Source organism: Petaurus breviceps, unplaced genomic scaffold (assembly GCF_028583685.1).
Source record: "Petaurus breviceps papuanus isolate PSGF00001 unplaced genomic scaffold, PetGlider_PUasm1.0 140, whole genome shotgun sequence".
NCBI classification, from domain to species: Eukaryota; Metazoa; Chordata; class Mammalia; order Diprotodontia; family Petauridae; genus Petaurus; species Petaurus breviceps.
The window spans coordinates 48,585,765-48,601,222 of record NW_027185698.1 but is presented as its reverse complement, the minus strand read 5'-3'; the positions used below and the strand labels follow the sequence as shown (position 1 = coordinate 48,601,222).

The 15,458-nt window shown below is 43.2% G+C and overlaps 1 protein-coding gene across 8 annotated transcripts in view; it reads right to left on the bottom strand.

The window, feature by feature from the left end:
* Nucleotides 1-7,016, bottom strand: part of DCTN1 (dynactin subunit 1) — a 39,252-nt gene extending 32,236 nt beyond the window's left edge. Inside the window, exons 1-2 of one of the 8 annotated variants that reach the window (XM_069072092.1) lie at nucleotides 6,724-6,824; nucleotides 5,385-5,553 (exon numbers count right to left, since the gene is read on the bottom strand). Coding sequence is in view for 3 of the 8 variants with exons in the window: in XM_069072119.1 (XP_068928220.1) it covers nucleotides 6,834-6,926 (93 nt within the window). In the remaining 5 variants the exon portion in view is untranslated. Of the gene's footprint in view, nucleotides 1-5,384; nucleotides 5,554-6,621 lie in introns of all 8 variants that reach the window. The other 7 variants (XM_069072083.1, XM_069072119.1, XM_069072030.1 and 4 more) reach the window with 7 other exon arrangements.
* Nucleotides 7,017-15,458: the final 8,442 nt, after the last annotated feature.

Sequence of the window (15,458 nt, the reverse complement as noted above, 5' to 3'; positions counted from 1 at the left end):
TAGTATATTAGAAACAAGTAGTATGGAGATTCAGCATTTCATCCAGAATTCCCTTTTTGTAGCCTGTCATATGTTTGGAAAAACTCTTTTTTTTGGTATTTAGAATTAGAGTTTAAAAATAAATATATTAGTGAGATATAAACAGTTAATTCTAAGTAGAGACAGAAAGGAGAAGCTGTTGGGGGAGAAGGGAATAAGGAACAGGGAGATCAGAAAAGGCTTCATAAAAGAGATGGCATTTGAGTATCTGAACTGGGCTTTAAAGCCCGGGTAGGAATTTAATATGTGAAGAGGACAACATTTTAGGCAGAGAGGACAGTGTGAACAAAGGCACAGAGGCAAGCAAGTACAGGGGCTGTCTGCAGGACAGAGACAACCAATAATAATACAATACTAAGAGCCAGAATTTATATGGCAACTTCTCACAAACCCTGAGAAGTAGGAGCTGTTATTGGAGACAATGTTATTATCTCCATATACAGATGAAGAAACTAAGATCGACAGAGGTTAAGTGATTTACCCCAAGTCACACAGATCTGAAGACTTGAGGCCCATTGCTCAGTCCATTGAGCTACCTAGCTGCCCCCAGTTTGGCTAGAACTTAAAGTGGGTAGGGGGAGTAACGTGAGAAGTTAAGGAAGAACCAGGTTGTGGAATGCCTTGAAAGCTAGATAAAGGAGTCTAAACTTTACTTAAGAGAAGTGAAGATTTTTCAGCAGAGGAGCAGAGATCAAGTTGTTATGCTGGACAAGGGATAAATGTTAAATGGGTTGGCTGGTCAAATACAACTAGAGTGAGCCTAGGTTTCCAATTCACTCTAAGGTAAAGATAAATCCTAAAGGTGCACACTGTCAAGTGCCTACACGGAAGTTCTAGGGGTTTGGCCCAGTGATCCTCTGTGTTCCTGACCCTATTCCCTCAGAGCCCAGCTCCATTTTCTCTCCTCTGGTTTTCTCTAGGCCCATAAACTTGCTCAGGTCTCCTAACCTGAAAAAAAAAAAAACCAACCCCAAAACATCTTTCTTCAAACTTGCTACTCCCCAAGGTACTGACCCTTCAGAAGTCTCCCCTTTCTTTCAAAGCAAATAAACTTCTCCAAATAAAAGTTAGCATTCACTGCCTCTACTTCCTCACCACTCTCACCCTCCTCAATACCTTGCCCTCTGGCTTCCCTACCTGCACCAGACTGCTCACCAATGACCTCTATTATCACCACATCCAATGACTTATGGTCTTTCCCCACTGACTTTGGTCTCATCACCTCTTGGGACATGCTCTACTCCCTCCTCACCTGGCTCCTGACACATTACGGTGCCTCACTCAGCTTCCGAACTCTTTGGTCATCCCTTTGTGTTCTCTCATTCCACTTCTTCCCCCCTAAATGTGGGCATTTCCCAATGGCTTCAGCTTCCTATTATATACTCCCAATATTCTTTCCCATAGAAATTACAGCCATTTGCCTGCTTCAGCTAACATTTCTATACAGATGTTTTCCAAGTCTCTATCTTTAGCCATGACTACAATAAATGACTCCTTGACACTTCTATCTGGATGTCCTACCATCACCTCCGACTCAACATCTGCACTTCCTCAAACTAGCCATCCCCCCCCACTCAGGTGTACAATATGGATATGTAAGGGTTTATTTTATTCAAAAGAAATAAATAAGAAAATAGGAAAGAGGAGCATCTAATAAAGTTATATTCATGTGATGAAATCAAGAAAAAGGAAAGGGAAAACACAATACAGAACATCTGAGTAAAGATCAATGGAAAAGAAACAGAAGTGCTATTATCTCAGGCGTATAATATGGACCACTTGGACAGAAGAAAGAAAGAAATATTTCAGAAACCATCACAAGCCTGGCATAGAAGCCTTATACAATGGTGTTTGGGAACTCCAATTATCTAGACATCTGGAGCTTTCTGTTAAAAGCAGAGCAGCTGACACATACTTGGCTGGCCTTTATGGTAATTTTATTCAAAAAGCAGAAGAAAAACAAAGGGGAATGTGATTTGGACCAGATTCTAACTAACAAAGAACTGGCTGGGTGCTAAAGTACAAATGATGGGAAGCTGGGGGAGAAATAACCACTCTTCCCTCTTAGAATTCGTGATATAGCAAAAAAAAGGAAAGCCATGGAGGTCTGACAAACCCCCTACGCTCTGTGGGACAGAGATCTCAAAGGTTCAGAGAAAAGATAAGCAGGATCTCAGAGCCTAAAATTTTAATTTTTAAATTTTTTTTTCCTTTTTGGAGGGCAATTGGGGTTAAGTGACTTGCCCAAGGGCATATGGCCAGTTTTTGTGTTAAGCGTCTGAGGCTGGATTTGAACTCAGGTACGCCTGACTCCAGGGCTGGTGCTCTATTCACTGAGCCACCTAGCCGCTCAGAAATGTTGTTGGGGTTTTTTTGGAGGGGGGAGGGCAGGGCAATTGAGGTTAAGTGACTTGACCAAGGTCACACAGCTAGTAAATATTAAGTGTCTGAGGTCAGATTTGAACTCCGATCCTCCTGACTCCAGGGCCAGTGCTTTATTCACTGCACCATCTAGCCACCCCTCCCCTCCCTTTCCATGACAACTTTCTAATAACAGTAATTCCAATGAAAAGAAAAGAGAGAACAATTTAAGAAACCAACCTGGATGTAAAGAACTCTTTTACCTGCTTAGACTACTAAAAGTCTAGAAGGTTAGGAAGCAAGGGGTTTGGTGCAGTGATCCTCTGAGCCAAACAAAAGAATACATCACAGAAGAATCAAAACAGAAACTTGCTTCTCTACGATTAATGCCAAAAAGTGCTAAAGTCAGAATGAACTGAAGGCGAAAACTATCACTGAAGACTTTGGGCAAGGCAGTGACATGGTCAGAACAGGGCTTTACTTAAAAAAAATTTTTTTTTAGTTAGTAGCTATGTGGAAGATAGAGAGGAGAGAAACTGTAATCTTAAGGAGCATTCTAGCAGCCCAAGCAAGAGAAGATGGGACCCTTTAGAGTGGCAGCAATGTGAGTGCAGAGAAGGAGGATGAGGAGATTGTAAAAGCATCTGGCTGCTCTCAAAGAGTTCAAGCTTCCAGTTCCAGACAAGCCATATCCCACTGCACTGAAAGAACCTGTTGATAAGATTTCTGGGCAATTTCATTGATCTCTGTGAAAGATGTCACAGGAATGGAGGACAAATGTGCTGATTTTCAAAAGGGAAGGGGATGGAGTCATTGAATTTATCTTCAATAAGCTTGATTTCAATTTCTGGTAAAATTAAAGGGATAGACAGTTAACATCTAAAAGAGGAAGCAGGGCCTCATCAAGAACAGATCAGGCCAGGGCGGCCAGGTAGCACAGTGAGTAAGAGCACCGGCCCCAGAGTGGATAGGATAACCTGGGATGGAATCTGGGCTCAGACACTTAGCACCCACCCAGAAACACCTGGCTGTGTAACCTTGAGCAAGTTACTTAACCCCAGTTGCTCAAAAAAAAAAAAAAAAAGAACAGATCAGGACACAAAAACCCCACTTAATGTTAAGAGTTACTAGAAAGATGATCAGGACATAGTCTTTCATGCCATTCTTATGGACAAGATGGAAACATGAAAGAGATGATGGAAATTTTAGCTGGAATTTAAACTACTTAAATGACTTGGAAGTATATAGGAGATTATTAACCCTGGGAATTGGCCTTAGCCAGTTGCTTTTCAAAACATTTTTAGCAATGATTTGGATAAAGGCATAGAGAAAATGTTTATCAAATCTGCAGAAACCATGAAGCTGAAAATCATTCCCAAGATGGATGATAGAATCAAAAGCTGAAAAGATTTCAACAGATTCCAATGGACTGAATATAATAAGATGGAATCTAATAAATATAAATACAATGTCACTTACTTGGGTAGTACCAAAAAATAATTAACTCCACAAGGGATATAAAAACCATGACAAGAAAAGAGTTCATGTGAAAAATATCAGGGGGTTTTAGAGCAATGTAGGTTCAGTATGTTCCAGTAATGTGACATGGAAGCCAAACAAACTAATTCATAAACTGAGAAGAGTCTATATCCTGGGGGGGTGTGTGTGTGTGTGTGTGTGTGTGTGTGTGTGTGTGTGTGTGTGTGCGCGTGTGTGTGTGTGTGTGTGTGTGTGTGTGTGTGTGTGTGTGTGTGTCTCAGTTTCACTGACTTCTGTCCTGGGCACACAACTGGATTTTGGTTCTGGCCACCATGTTTCAGGACAATGACAAATGACAGTCTTTTTAGAGGACGGGAATCAGGAGTCAGTCAGTCAATAAACATTTATTAAGCACCTACTAGTGCCAAGCACTGAGTTAAGTGCTGGGGATACAAAGAAAAGGAAAAATCAAGTCTTGTTCTCAAAGAGTGCACAGCCTAACAAGAAAGACAGTATGTAAATAGCTATGTACAAAAAAGCTATATACAGGATAAATTGCAAATAATCAGCAGAGGGAAGGCACTAGAATTAAAAGGGATTGAGAAAAGCTTGTGGAAGGTGGGATAAGGAACTTAAACCATGTCATAAATATCAGATGAAAAAATTGGGCACGTTTAGCAGAGTAGAGAAGAACTGAAAACATGATAGCTATATTTAAATACTTGAAGGGAAGAGATTAGATTTGTTCTGTTTGGTACTAGAGGGGAAAAACTAGTAGCAATGAGTTTAAGTTCAGAGAGGCCTATTTAGGTTTAATGTAATGAAGAAGCTTCACAACAATTAGCACTATCCAAAGGTATACAAGAGAGGATGGATTCACCTTCACCAGAGTCTTTGGGCAAAGGCAGTATAACCCCTTTGTAAGGAATGTCATAGATGGGATTCCTGTTCAAATATAGAGGCCTAACAGTCTCTGACATTGTTCCTTCCCCACATCCAGTCAACCCCAAATTTAACAAAGTTTTCCTTAGTAAAGCCTCTCTCATTCATTCCTTCCTTTTCATTCTCACTGCTAGCACCTTAGTACAAGCTGTCACACCTATCTCCCTCCTCTTCTGTTTCCTACTCCAATCTTGCACATGACAGTCTAAAATTCTGTTTTAATCTTATCCTGGTACCGAAAATACTATGTCGTTTGAACCCAATTTTATCATCTTCCTCACCACCAAATCTGAACCTAGCTTGCTCTTCTTTTTCCTCTCCATTAATTTAAAAATCAACCCAACCTTCAAAGCCCAGCTCAAAGTATACATCTCTCTGGTGAATTCTTCTGTAACAACTCCAGCTCACTGAGCTCTTTCTCTTCTCTGAACTTGTGTGATTGTGGGCAATTCTCATCCCCCATACATCTGTTTTCCCATCTGGAAGATAAGGGGGTCAGATCTGATACTCAATTCCATACTTCATGTTTGACACATCATCCAATGCCTTATACTCCTACTGACCTTGTTACATAAATGCTCCGTCTCCTTATCTTGTCTTATATACCTCTTTACATCCCCAGTAGCTTGAAGACTGGGTGCTCATTAAGGGTGAGTTGATTGCTCATTATGGCCACAAACTATAAAGTTGTCACCTCCTCAAAAAACTTGTCTTGCTTAGTTGTGGACCTGCCTAAAGTTGGGGAGATAGATGAAATAACTTGTCATGGATTTCTAGATTATCAAGCAATCAGAAGCAAGATACCCAGACATACAAAACTGTAATTCAGGCCCATGGGTTCCTGACTACTAAGCTATGCTAGCACTAATACCTCGTTTTATTAAAACTATGCTTTTATTCTTTTGACAGACCTCTCAGCAGGACAGGACATGGTCTGAAGGGGAAACTTGCCACCTCCCATGGAGGAGATCTCACCCATCCCTGGGGAAACATAAAGAAACCAGGAGCCAAGATGCCTCCAACAGCAGTCAAGTGAGGCAGGATGATGAGAAGGTTTCTACAGGCCACCAGGTGAGCCCCAGTTGTTAGGGCTGGCGTCATGCACACAAGCCTTATCTCAGAAATGCCCCAATGTCTTGGCCCTCCCAAGGGGCATCCCCCTAGTACAAATATACCAGGCCAAACCCCGACCCCCTCTGGACAACCACCTCAACCTCCTTCTTAGTACAGAAAGCGCTCCTCTTCTTCCACACCTGCTACCCCTGCCAAAGCCCTCCCACCAGCCCTGGGTGAGATGCTCGAGCTTTGTCCTTGTACTCTATAAAATGGAACTCCCCATCGCTAGCACACACCCTGCCCCCGAGCCCCTTAACACCCAGTGGCCCCTAGTCTGGCCAGTCTTAACCACTGCCACCTCCCGCAAGGTCCGGACGTGGACCCTGACCTCCCTCCAGCTCCTCCCAAACCAGGCCCGAAGCCCGACCTGCTCCTGCCCCCTGACTCCCCCAGACACAAACACAACTCGGGCCTGAACCCTGGCCCTCCCGCCAGGCTTATTATACCCATCGCCTCCAGGTACAGCCGCCCCTCAGCCAGAAGCCAGACCTCCCCTGGCCCCTCCTTCCACCCGAGGCCGGTACCCTGACCCCTCCTCCCCGGGCAGAAGGCCAGACACACAGACAGACACACGCCAGCACGCAGACCTCCGACACCGCCTCCCCCCAGGCCACAACCCTGACCACCCACACACACTCACACACACCCAGGCCTGAACCCTGACCACCCCCCGACCAGACATACACTCCCCGCGCCCGGGAGGCGAGGGTCTTGGACTGTTGGCGACTGAAGGGGAGAGGAGGTAGGCAGGTGAGAGAGTGGGCCGCCCCCGCCGAGCCCCACTACCTGTCAGGGGCCGGCCTGCAGACTCCGCAGCTGCCCCCAACGACAGCCACCGCCCAAGACCCCTCCCAAACCGGCCCCGCCCCGCCCCAACACACTCAGGAAAAGCTGACTTCCACACTGCCCTCCTCTCCGCCTCGCTTCACGTCCAGAGCCTCGAGGCCCGCAGCCCACGGCTTTGGCCCAGAGTGGGGACTGTACACCATTCTTCGCAAAGCCCGACTCTGAGACAGCCGTGAACCCAGAACATAGTGGGGCCAGGGGCGGAGCAGCGATCAGGCGGTGTGACGGTCAGCCTCGGAGGAGGCGGGGACCTCCGGAGGAAGGAGCAGGCGCACTGGCAACTTGAAGCCGCAGGAGGACCCTAATGGAAGGAGAGAAGGAAGCAGGTGTGAGACAGAGCGCCTCTAGTGAGCGGAAGAGAGAAGAGGAGGGAGAAAGGGCGGGGTGAGGGCGGGCCCTCGACTTTGTCGCTGTCCCCAGGACCCGGGAGACTAGAGAAGGCGGGGCCTCGGCGTGACTAGAGCTCCACCTAGGACCCGCCACTTTAGCCTCCAGCTGCCGGTCTACAAACACTGCGCTAGCGCCCAGAGGCTGTAGGTGGCGCTGTGAACAGCTCTGGGGCTGGAGTCTAGGAGTTCTGAGTTCAAAGGTGCCTCAGACTTGTCCCAGCTAGGTCACACTGCGCAAGTCATTCCTCCTGTCTTGCCTGGTGTAATGGGGATAATGATAACCCCAACCTCCCAGATTGCTCACTAGAGGCAGGACCTTGAGCGAGTCATATGTCCTATGCCTCAGTCTCCCCATCTTTAAAATGGGATTAAATAGCACCTCTCTCAGGGTTGTTGTAAGGATATTAGTAAAGTATTCTACAGACCTCAGAGGGCACCAAAATATAACTGAAACGTGTCCCTTTCCCAAAGGGTCTTCCATTAAATTGTAAGCTCCTTTGGGGGCTTGCCTTTATTTGTATCCTCAGCCCATAGACCCTGCCTGGTACACAGTAACCACTTAATAAGTGCACGTGAGCATGGCATTCTACACAATGTCACAGAAATTTTTTTTTTTTTGAGGCTTTCGGTTTAAGTGACTTCACTCAGCTAGCATCTGAGGCAGGATTTGAAATTGGGTCCTCCTAAGTGCAGGGTCAGTGCCCTATCCACTGTGTCACCTAGCTACCCTTCAGAAAAGCTTTTGAAAGGGCAGCAAGGATGTAGCAGAAGGCACTGTTTTCCTAGAAATCTGATAGAGTAGTGATAAGGTTTCCTCCATTCTGGCAAATCTGGGAAAGAACTTTTCACTACAGAAATATTTATTTCTTAGTATCTCTTTCTCTTTTTTTTTTTTTAAGAAAAAGGAAACCTTAATATACTTGCATACAGGGGAGAGAAGCAGGTAGACAAAAAAGTATATATGACATTGTTCCAAGTATAGCTACAAGGCAATACTTGAGTGGGGGGAGGGGAGACACATTGGAGATCTTCATGGGAAAGGTGGCATTTGAGCTGAATCTTTTTTTTTTTTTGGTATTTGAAGGGCAATTGGGGGTTAAGTGACTTGCTCAAGGTCACACAGCTAGTTTTTGTGTTAAATGTCTGAGGCCGGATTTGAACTCAGGTCCTCCTGACTCCAGGGCCATTGCTCTATTCACTGTGCTACCTAGCCTCCCTGAGCTGAATTTTAAAGCCAAACTATGGGTACTAAAAAATGTAGGAAAGATGGGAAGAGAATTCCAAGCATGGAGTTCAGTCAATGCAAAGGAATAGACTGGAGATGGACTGTTTATAAGAAACAATTTTTTTAAAAACCAGTTTAGCTGAACCATAAGTATGTAAATAAGAGCAATATGGATGTAGTATTCACTCTGGGCTGCTTTCCCAGCCCTCACTTGAACTGTCAGGTTGGGTCCCTAGAGCTGACTATTTCTCCCTTCGGGGATAATCCTGAAGAGTTGTGGTTTTGGGGCAGCTAGGTGGAGCAGTGAATAGAGAGCACTGGCCCTGGAGTCAGGAGGACCTGAGTTCAAATCCGGCCTCAGACACTTAACACAAAAACTAGCAGTGTGACCTTGGGCAAGTCACTTAACCCCAGAAAAGAAAAGAACATTTTAAAAAGAAGGGAGCATTTATAAAAAAGTAAAATAAAATAAAATAAAAGAGTTGTGGCTTCTATTACTATCAGCTACCACCTCCCCGATAGCAATTAACCAGTTGACATCAATTAGTTTTTATGAAGGCACAACTTGCTAAGTTACAAAATGTTCCTCAAAAAAAAGGTGGGGCATGCACAGTATCTGGGGAAAAGGGCTCAAACTTAAAAAGACAAAGGCAGTGAGGTACACCTGTAGGTACCTCACAACTCCTGGCTCTGGGAGCCCTTTTGCCCCTTGACCAAAGCCCCCCACCCCCACCCCCAAGCTCAGTTTGGGATATGGTGTCACAATAGACAAAGTAGTCCCTTGCTCAGCTGTCCTGGCTCCTTCCAGAACACAGTGCCTTGGTTGATAGGTCAAGACATGTCTGGGCTGGGTCAAGCAGGTTTCCAGGCTGTTGCTCTGAATTGGGTGTCCAATACTACCAGGTCCAGTGGTTTCTACTGACAACTCTGGTTGACAAGAAAGCCTTTTATGGGGGCAAAGCCAAGATGGCAGAGTGAAAGCAGGGACTGGCTTGAGCTTGCCCCAAAATCCCTCCAAATACTTAGGAAAATGACTCAAAAATTCTAGAGCTGCAGAACCCACAAAATGACAGTGAAACATATCTTCAGCCCAAGACAGCCTGGAAGGTGGATAGGAAGGGTATATTGCATAATACTGGGAGCAGAGTGCAGTCTGGCATGGGCTGCACTGGCACAGATGGGCCAGAGCAGGCCTCAGGGGACTGAATTACTGGCAACTGTGGTGGTTTCCAGACTTTTCAACCCACAAACCCTGAGGACAGCATGGAAGGTCAGTGGGGGAACTCTGTGGTACCTGGATGAAAGAGAAGCAAGGTCTGATTCCAGCCCTGGGGCAGCAGCAGAGGCAAGAGCAGATGCTTACGGAGTTTTGGGTCTACAGATAGTGAGGGACTGAGTGGATGATACAAAACTCTGAAGCCTGGGACAGTACACCCACCCCCGACCCCACCCCGCTGGAAGCAGAGTCCTACCTTGACAAAGAGTTAGAAAGTCAAGTATTTGTCTGGGAAGATGAGCAAATAGTGTAAAAAATAAAGTCAGACTATAGAATCTTACTTTGGTGACAAAGAAGATCAAAACATACAACCAGAAGAAGAAGACAAAGTCAAAATTCCTACATCAAAATCCTCCAGGAAAAATATGAATTGGACACAGGTCATGGAGGAGCTCAAAGAGGATGCTGAAAATCAGGTAAGAGAAGTAGAAGAAAAACTGGGAAGAGAAATGAGAGTAATGCAAGAAAATCACGAGAGCCTTTTATGTCTCTTGACCTTCTAAAGCTCGTAAGCTCACACTCTGGTCAAATCTGTCACCAGGTATCCATTCCCTAGCATCAAAAAAGAATGGAATGCAAAAGAAACAAGAAACAGTAGCAGCACCAAGGGTTCCTTTTTTTTTTTTTTTAAAGCAATCGGGGTTAAGTAACTTGCTCAAGATTACACAGCCACTTATTTCTGGGTGTGGTGCTGAGTATCTGAGCCCGGATTTGATCCAGGTCATCCCGACACTGGAGCCAATGCTCTTACTCGCTGAGCCACCTGGCCACCCCTAAGCAATTGGGGTTAAGTAACTTGCTCAAGGTTACACAGCCAGATGTTTCTGCGTGGGTGCTAAGTGTCTGAGCCCGGGATACGATCTCCAGGTCATCCCAACACTGGAGCCGGTGCTCTTACTCACTGTGCTACCTGGCCGCCCCAGCACCAAGGGTTCTTAGCCACAAGGCAGAGGTAAAGGATTGCCTTACTCACCCCCAGGAAAAAGAGAAAGAGATTTCAACATTTGAACCTTTTGTGCAAACTCAGTTCTGATTCAGTAGTCAACTGAAAAATCTAAATTTGCAACAAAGTTAGCCAACAGGAAACAAAAAAAAATCAGTTCTCAAAGTGGGCTCAGAGGATAACTGGGGGCTCCCCCAAACCCTTGCAGGGGTTCTAGATAGACAAAACTATTTTCATAATAATATTAAGATGTTATTTGCTTATTAAAGTATTTTTTCTTTTTCCAACTATGCATCTCTATAAGGTTTGATTTTCTTCATATATACCATACTTCAAATACTTTCACCATATACTTCATTTACTTCATATATACATTTTCTTCATTTAGCCTTCATATACTTGATTTTCTTCATATATATGAATATATATAACCTACATATAGAACCAAAACAAAATATTACAGCAGACTAAATGCAGAAGCCAGTATGAGAATTCAGTCTTTTATCTAGCTAAACATTAAATAGATTTACAAAAACATGTAAACTGTGCCATTTGTCTCTTTTAGAATTTTTTATTTTTATTTCAGTTCCAAATTCTCTCCCTCATTGCTTCCCTTCCCCACCCATTGAGAAGGCAAGAAGTATATTACTTCTTTTTCCTTTAATATTTTATATATACATATATAATTTATTTATTTTTAGCTTTCAACAGTCATTTCCACAAGATTTTAAGTTATAAATTTTCTCCCCATCTTTCCCCTACCCCTACCCCAATATAGTGAGCCTAGTGAATACCCCTTCTCCCAATCTGTTCTCTCTTATTCTCCACCATCCCCCCCCCAACTTTCTAATAGAGCAAGATGGATTGCTATACCTGAGTGCCTGTATATCTTATTTCCCAGTTGCATGTGAAAAAAACAACCATTTTTTTTTAACATTTGTTCTTAAAACTTGATTTGCAGATTCTTTCCCTTCTTCCCTCCTCACCCACCCCCACTGGGAAGACAAACAATTCAATATAGGTTGTACATGTGTAGTTATGCAAAAAGTTTCCCTAGTAGTTATATTGTGAAAGACTATATTTCCCTCCATCCTATCCTGCCCCCCACTTATTCTATTTTCTCCTTTGACCTTGTCCCTTTTCTTTTTTTTTTTATAAGCAATCGGGGTTAAGTAACTTGCTCAAGGTTACATGGCCAGTTATTTCTGGGTGTGGTGCTGAGTATCTGAGCCCGGATTTGATCCAGGTCATCCCGACACTGGAGCCGGTGCTCTTACTCGCTGAGCCACCTGGCCGCCCCAACCTTGTCCCTTTTCAAAAGTATGTGCTTCTAACTATCCTCTCCCCCTAATCTAACCTCCCTACTATCATCCCCACTCTTATCCCCTTCCCCCTACTTTCCTGTAGAGTAAGATACTCACTTGAGTGTATATTTTATTCCCTTAAGCCAAATTCAATGTAAGTAGGGTTGACCCATTCCCTTTCACCTTCCTGGTCTTTCCCACCATTGTAACAGTTTTCTCTTGCCTCTTTTATATGAGATAATTTACCCTATTCTAGCTCTCCCTTTCTCCTCCCAATATATTCCTCTCTCACCTCTTAATTTTATTTTTTAGATATCATCCCTTCAGGGGCTGCTAGGTGATGCAGTAAATAGAGCACCAGCCCTGGAGTCAGGAGGACCTGGGTTCGGATGTGGCCACAGACACTTAACACAGAAACTAGCCATGTGACCTTGGGCAAGTCACTTAACTCCAATTGCCCTCCAGAAAGCCAAAAATAAAAGGTATCATCCCATCCTATTAAACTCATCCTGTGCCTTCTGTTTATGTATACATGTACACATATACACACACACACACATATTTATTTACAATAGTAAATTATATAAATGTATATTTATATACACATACATCCTCCTATACATACATATAGATATATGTATACATATATATACATTTGTATACCCTTCAACTATCCTCATACTAAGAAAAGTCTCATGAATCACAATTATCATTTTTCCATGTAGGAATGTAAATAGTTAAACTTTAATAAGTTCCTTATGATTTCTTTTTCCTGTTTACCTTCTCATGCTTCTTGTATTTGAAAGATAAATTTTCTGTTCAGCTCTGGTTTTTTCATCAAGAATGCTTGAAAGTCCTCTATTTCATTGAATTACCATACTTTCCCCTGAAGCATTATACTCAGTTTTGCTGGATAGGTGATTCTTGGTTTCAATCCTAGCTCCTTTGACCTCCAGAATATGATATTCCAAGCCCTGCAATCCTTTAATGTAGAAGCTGCTTAGATCTTGTGTTATCCTGATTGTTTTCCACAATAGTAAAATTATTTTTTTCCTGGCTACTTGTAATATTTTCTCCTTGACTTGGGAACTCTGAAATTTGGCTATAATATTCCTAGGAGTTTTCTTTTTGGGATCTTTTTCTTTTTTTTAAGCAATTGGGGTTAAGTAACTTGCTCAAGGTTACACGGCCAGTTATTTCTGGGTGTGGTGCTGAGTATCTGAGCCCGGATTTGATCCAGGTCATCCCGACACTGGATCCGGTGCTCTTACTCGCTGTGCCACCTGGCCGCCCCTAAGCAATTGGGGTTAAGTAACTTGCTCAAGGTTACACGGCCAGGTGTTTCTGGGTGGGTGCTAAGTGTCTGAGACCGGGATTCGATCTCCAGGTCTTCTTAACACTGGAGCTGGTGCTCTTACTTGCTGTGCTACCTGGCCGCCCCTGGGATCTTTTTCAAGTAGTGATGGGTGAATTTTTTTCAATTTCTATTTTGCCCTCTGGTTCTAGAATATCAGGGCAATTTTCCTTGAGAATTTCTTGAAGGATAATTTCTAGGCTCTTTCTTTGATCATTGCTTTCAGGTAGCCCAAGAATTTTAAAATTATCTCTCCTGGATCTATTTTCCAGGTCAGTGGTTTTTCCAATGAGATATTTCACATTGCCTTCTATTCTTTCATTTGTTTGGATCTGTTTAATAGTATCTTGATTTCTCATAAAGTCATTAACTTCCATTTGCTCCAATCTAATTCTGAAGGAATTATTCTCTTCAGTAAGTTTTTGAAATTCCTTTTCCATCTGGGCAATTTGGCTTTTTAAGGCATTCTTCTCCTCATTGGCTTTTTGGGCCTCTTTTGCCATTTGAGTTAGTCTATCTTTTAAGGTTTTTTTTTCCTTCATTATTTTTGGGGGGTCTCCTTTAGTAGATTATTGACTTGCTTTTCATGATTTTTCTGCATCATTCTTATCTCTCTTACCAATTTTCCTCTACTTTGCTTACTTGATTTTCAAAATTCTTTTTGAGCTCCTCCATGGCCTGTAACCAATTCATATTTTTCTTGGAAGCTTTTGATACAGGAGTTTTGACTTTATTGTCTCCTTCTGGTTCCATGTTTTGATCCTGTTTGTCCCCAAAAAGGATTCTATGGTTTGATTGTGCTTCCTCTACTTGTTCATCTTGCCAGCCAATTACTTGACTTTTGAGCTCTTTGCCACAGTAGAACTCTGTTTCCAGAGTGGAGAGAGCTGTCTCAAATCGCTGGGGTTTTTCCAAATGTTATCAGAGGTTTGAGGAAGGTGCCCTCTCTGCAGCTACCACAAGCTCTGCACACTGGCATTTTTCACCCCAGGACCACCACCCAAGATAGTGACCCAGATCCAAGCAGGTCAAAGCAAGAGCAATTACCCTCTGAATGGTCACTTGGTGCCCCTACGATCTGTAGACCAGGAGTCCAGAGGCAGCCACAGGGCAGCAGTTGCAGCTGCCATGCCTCCACCACCTCTCACTCCAGGGGCAGGGGCAAGACCTTACTCTTCCCTCACCCAGTTCCAACAGAATTCCCCACTGACCTTTTGCTTTTTCTTTGGCGTTTATGAGTTGGGAAGTCTGAAAACCACCACAGCTTCTGGTGATTCACTTTCCTGAAGTCAGCTGTGGCTGGTCTGTGCCATGTGTCTGGTGGTGGGTGGTTCACATAGGACTATGCGCGGATCCCAGTCTGGTGTGGTAGACCCTTCCTGTTGGCCTGCTAGGCTGCCTTCAGTGGGAGATTTGTTTCTCTCTGTCACTTTGTGGGTTCTGTAGCTACAAATTTATTTAGAATAATTTTTTTAACAGTATTGGAGGTGGTTAGAGCAGGAGCTGAAGCAAGTTCCTGCTTTTACTCTGACATCTTACCTCTGCCAATGAAATATATTACTTCTTAAGCATATGAAGTCATGCAAAACATATTGCTTCATTAGCCATATTCTGGTGAAAAAATGTCATATTGTTTGCTTTCTTAATTGGTGGGGGAGAGGCCGAAGGGAGGGAGAGAATTTGGAACACAAAATATTAAAAATAAATAAATACATTTTAAAAAGAAGGAGAGAATTCAATCTCTCTCTGAGTCCATAATTCTCAATCTGGAAGTGGATAGCATTTTTCATCATGAATCTTAGAATTGTTGATCAGTATTACTAAGTCTTTCACAATTGATTATCTTTACAATATTGCTGTTACGGTGTAGATGATCGTTTTCCTGGTTTTGCTTCCTTCATTTTGCATCAGTTCATATAAGTCTTTCCAGGGTTTTCTGAAATCATCCTCTTTATCATTTCTTACAGCACAATAGTATTCCATCACATTTATATACTATAACCTGTTCGGCCATTCTCCAACTGATGGACATGTTTTCAGTTCTTTACTACCAGTTTTCTCACTATTTCATCTTGTTTTGGAAAACAATAGCTATTTTTAAAAATTAAAATATATCATTTATGTTAATATATAATGGGGTTTTTTTTGCTTTTTTTTGGAGGGGAGGGCAATTGGGGTTAAGTG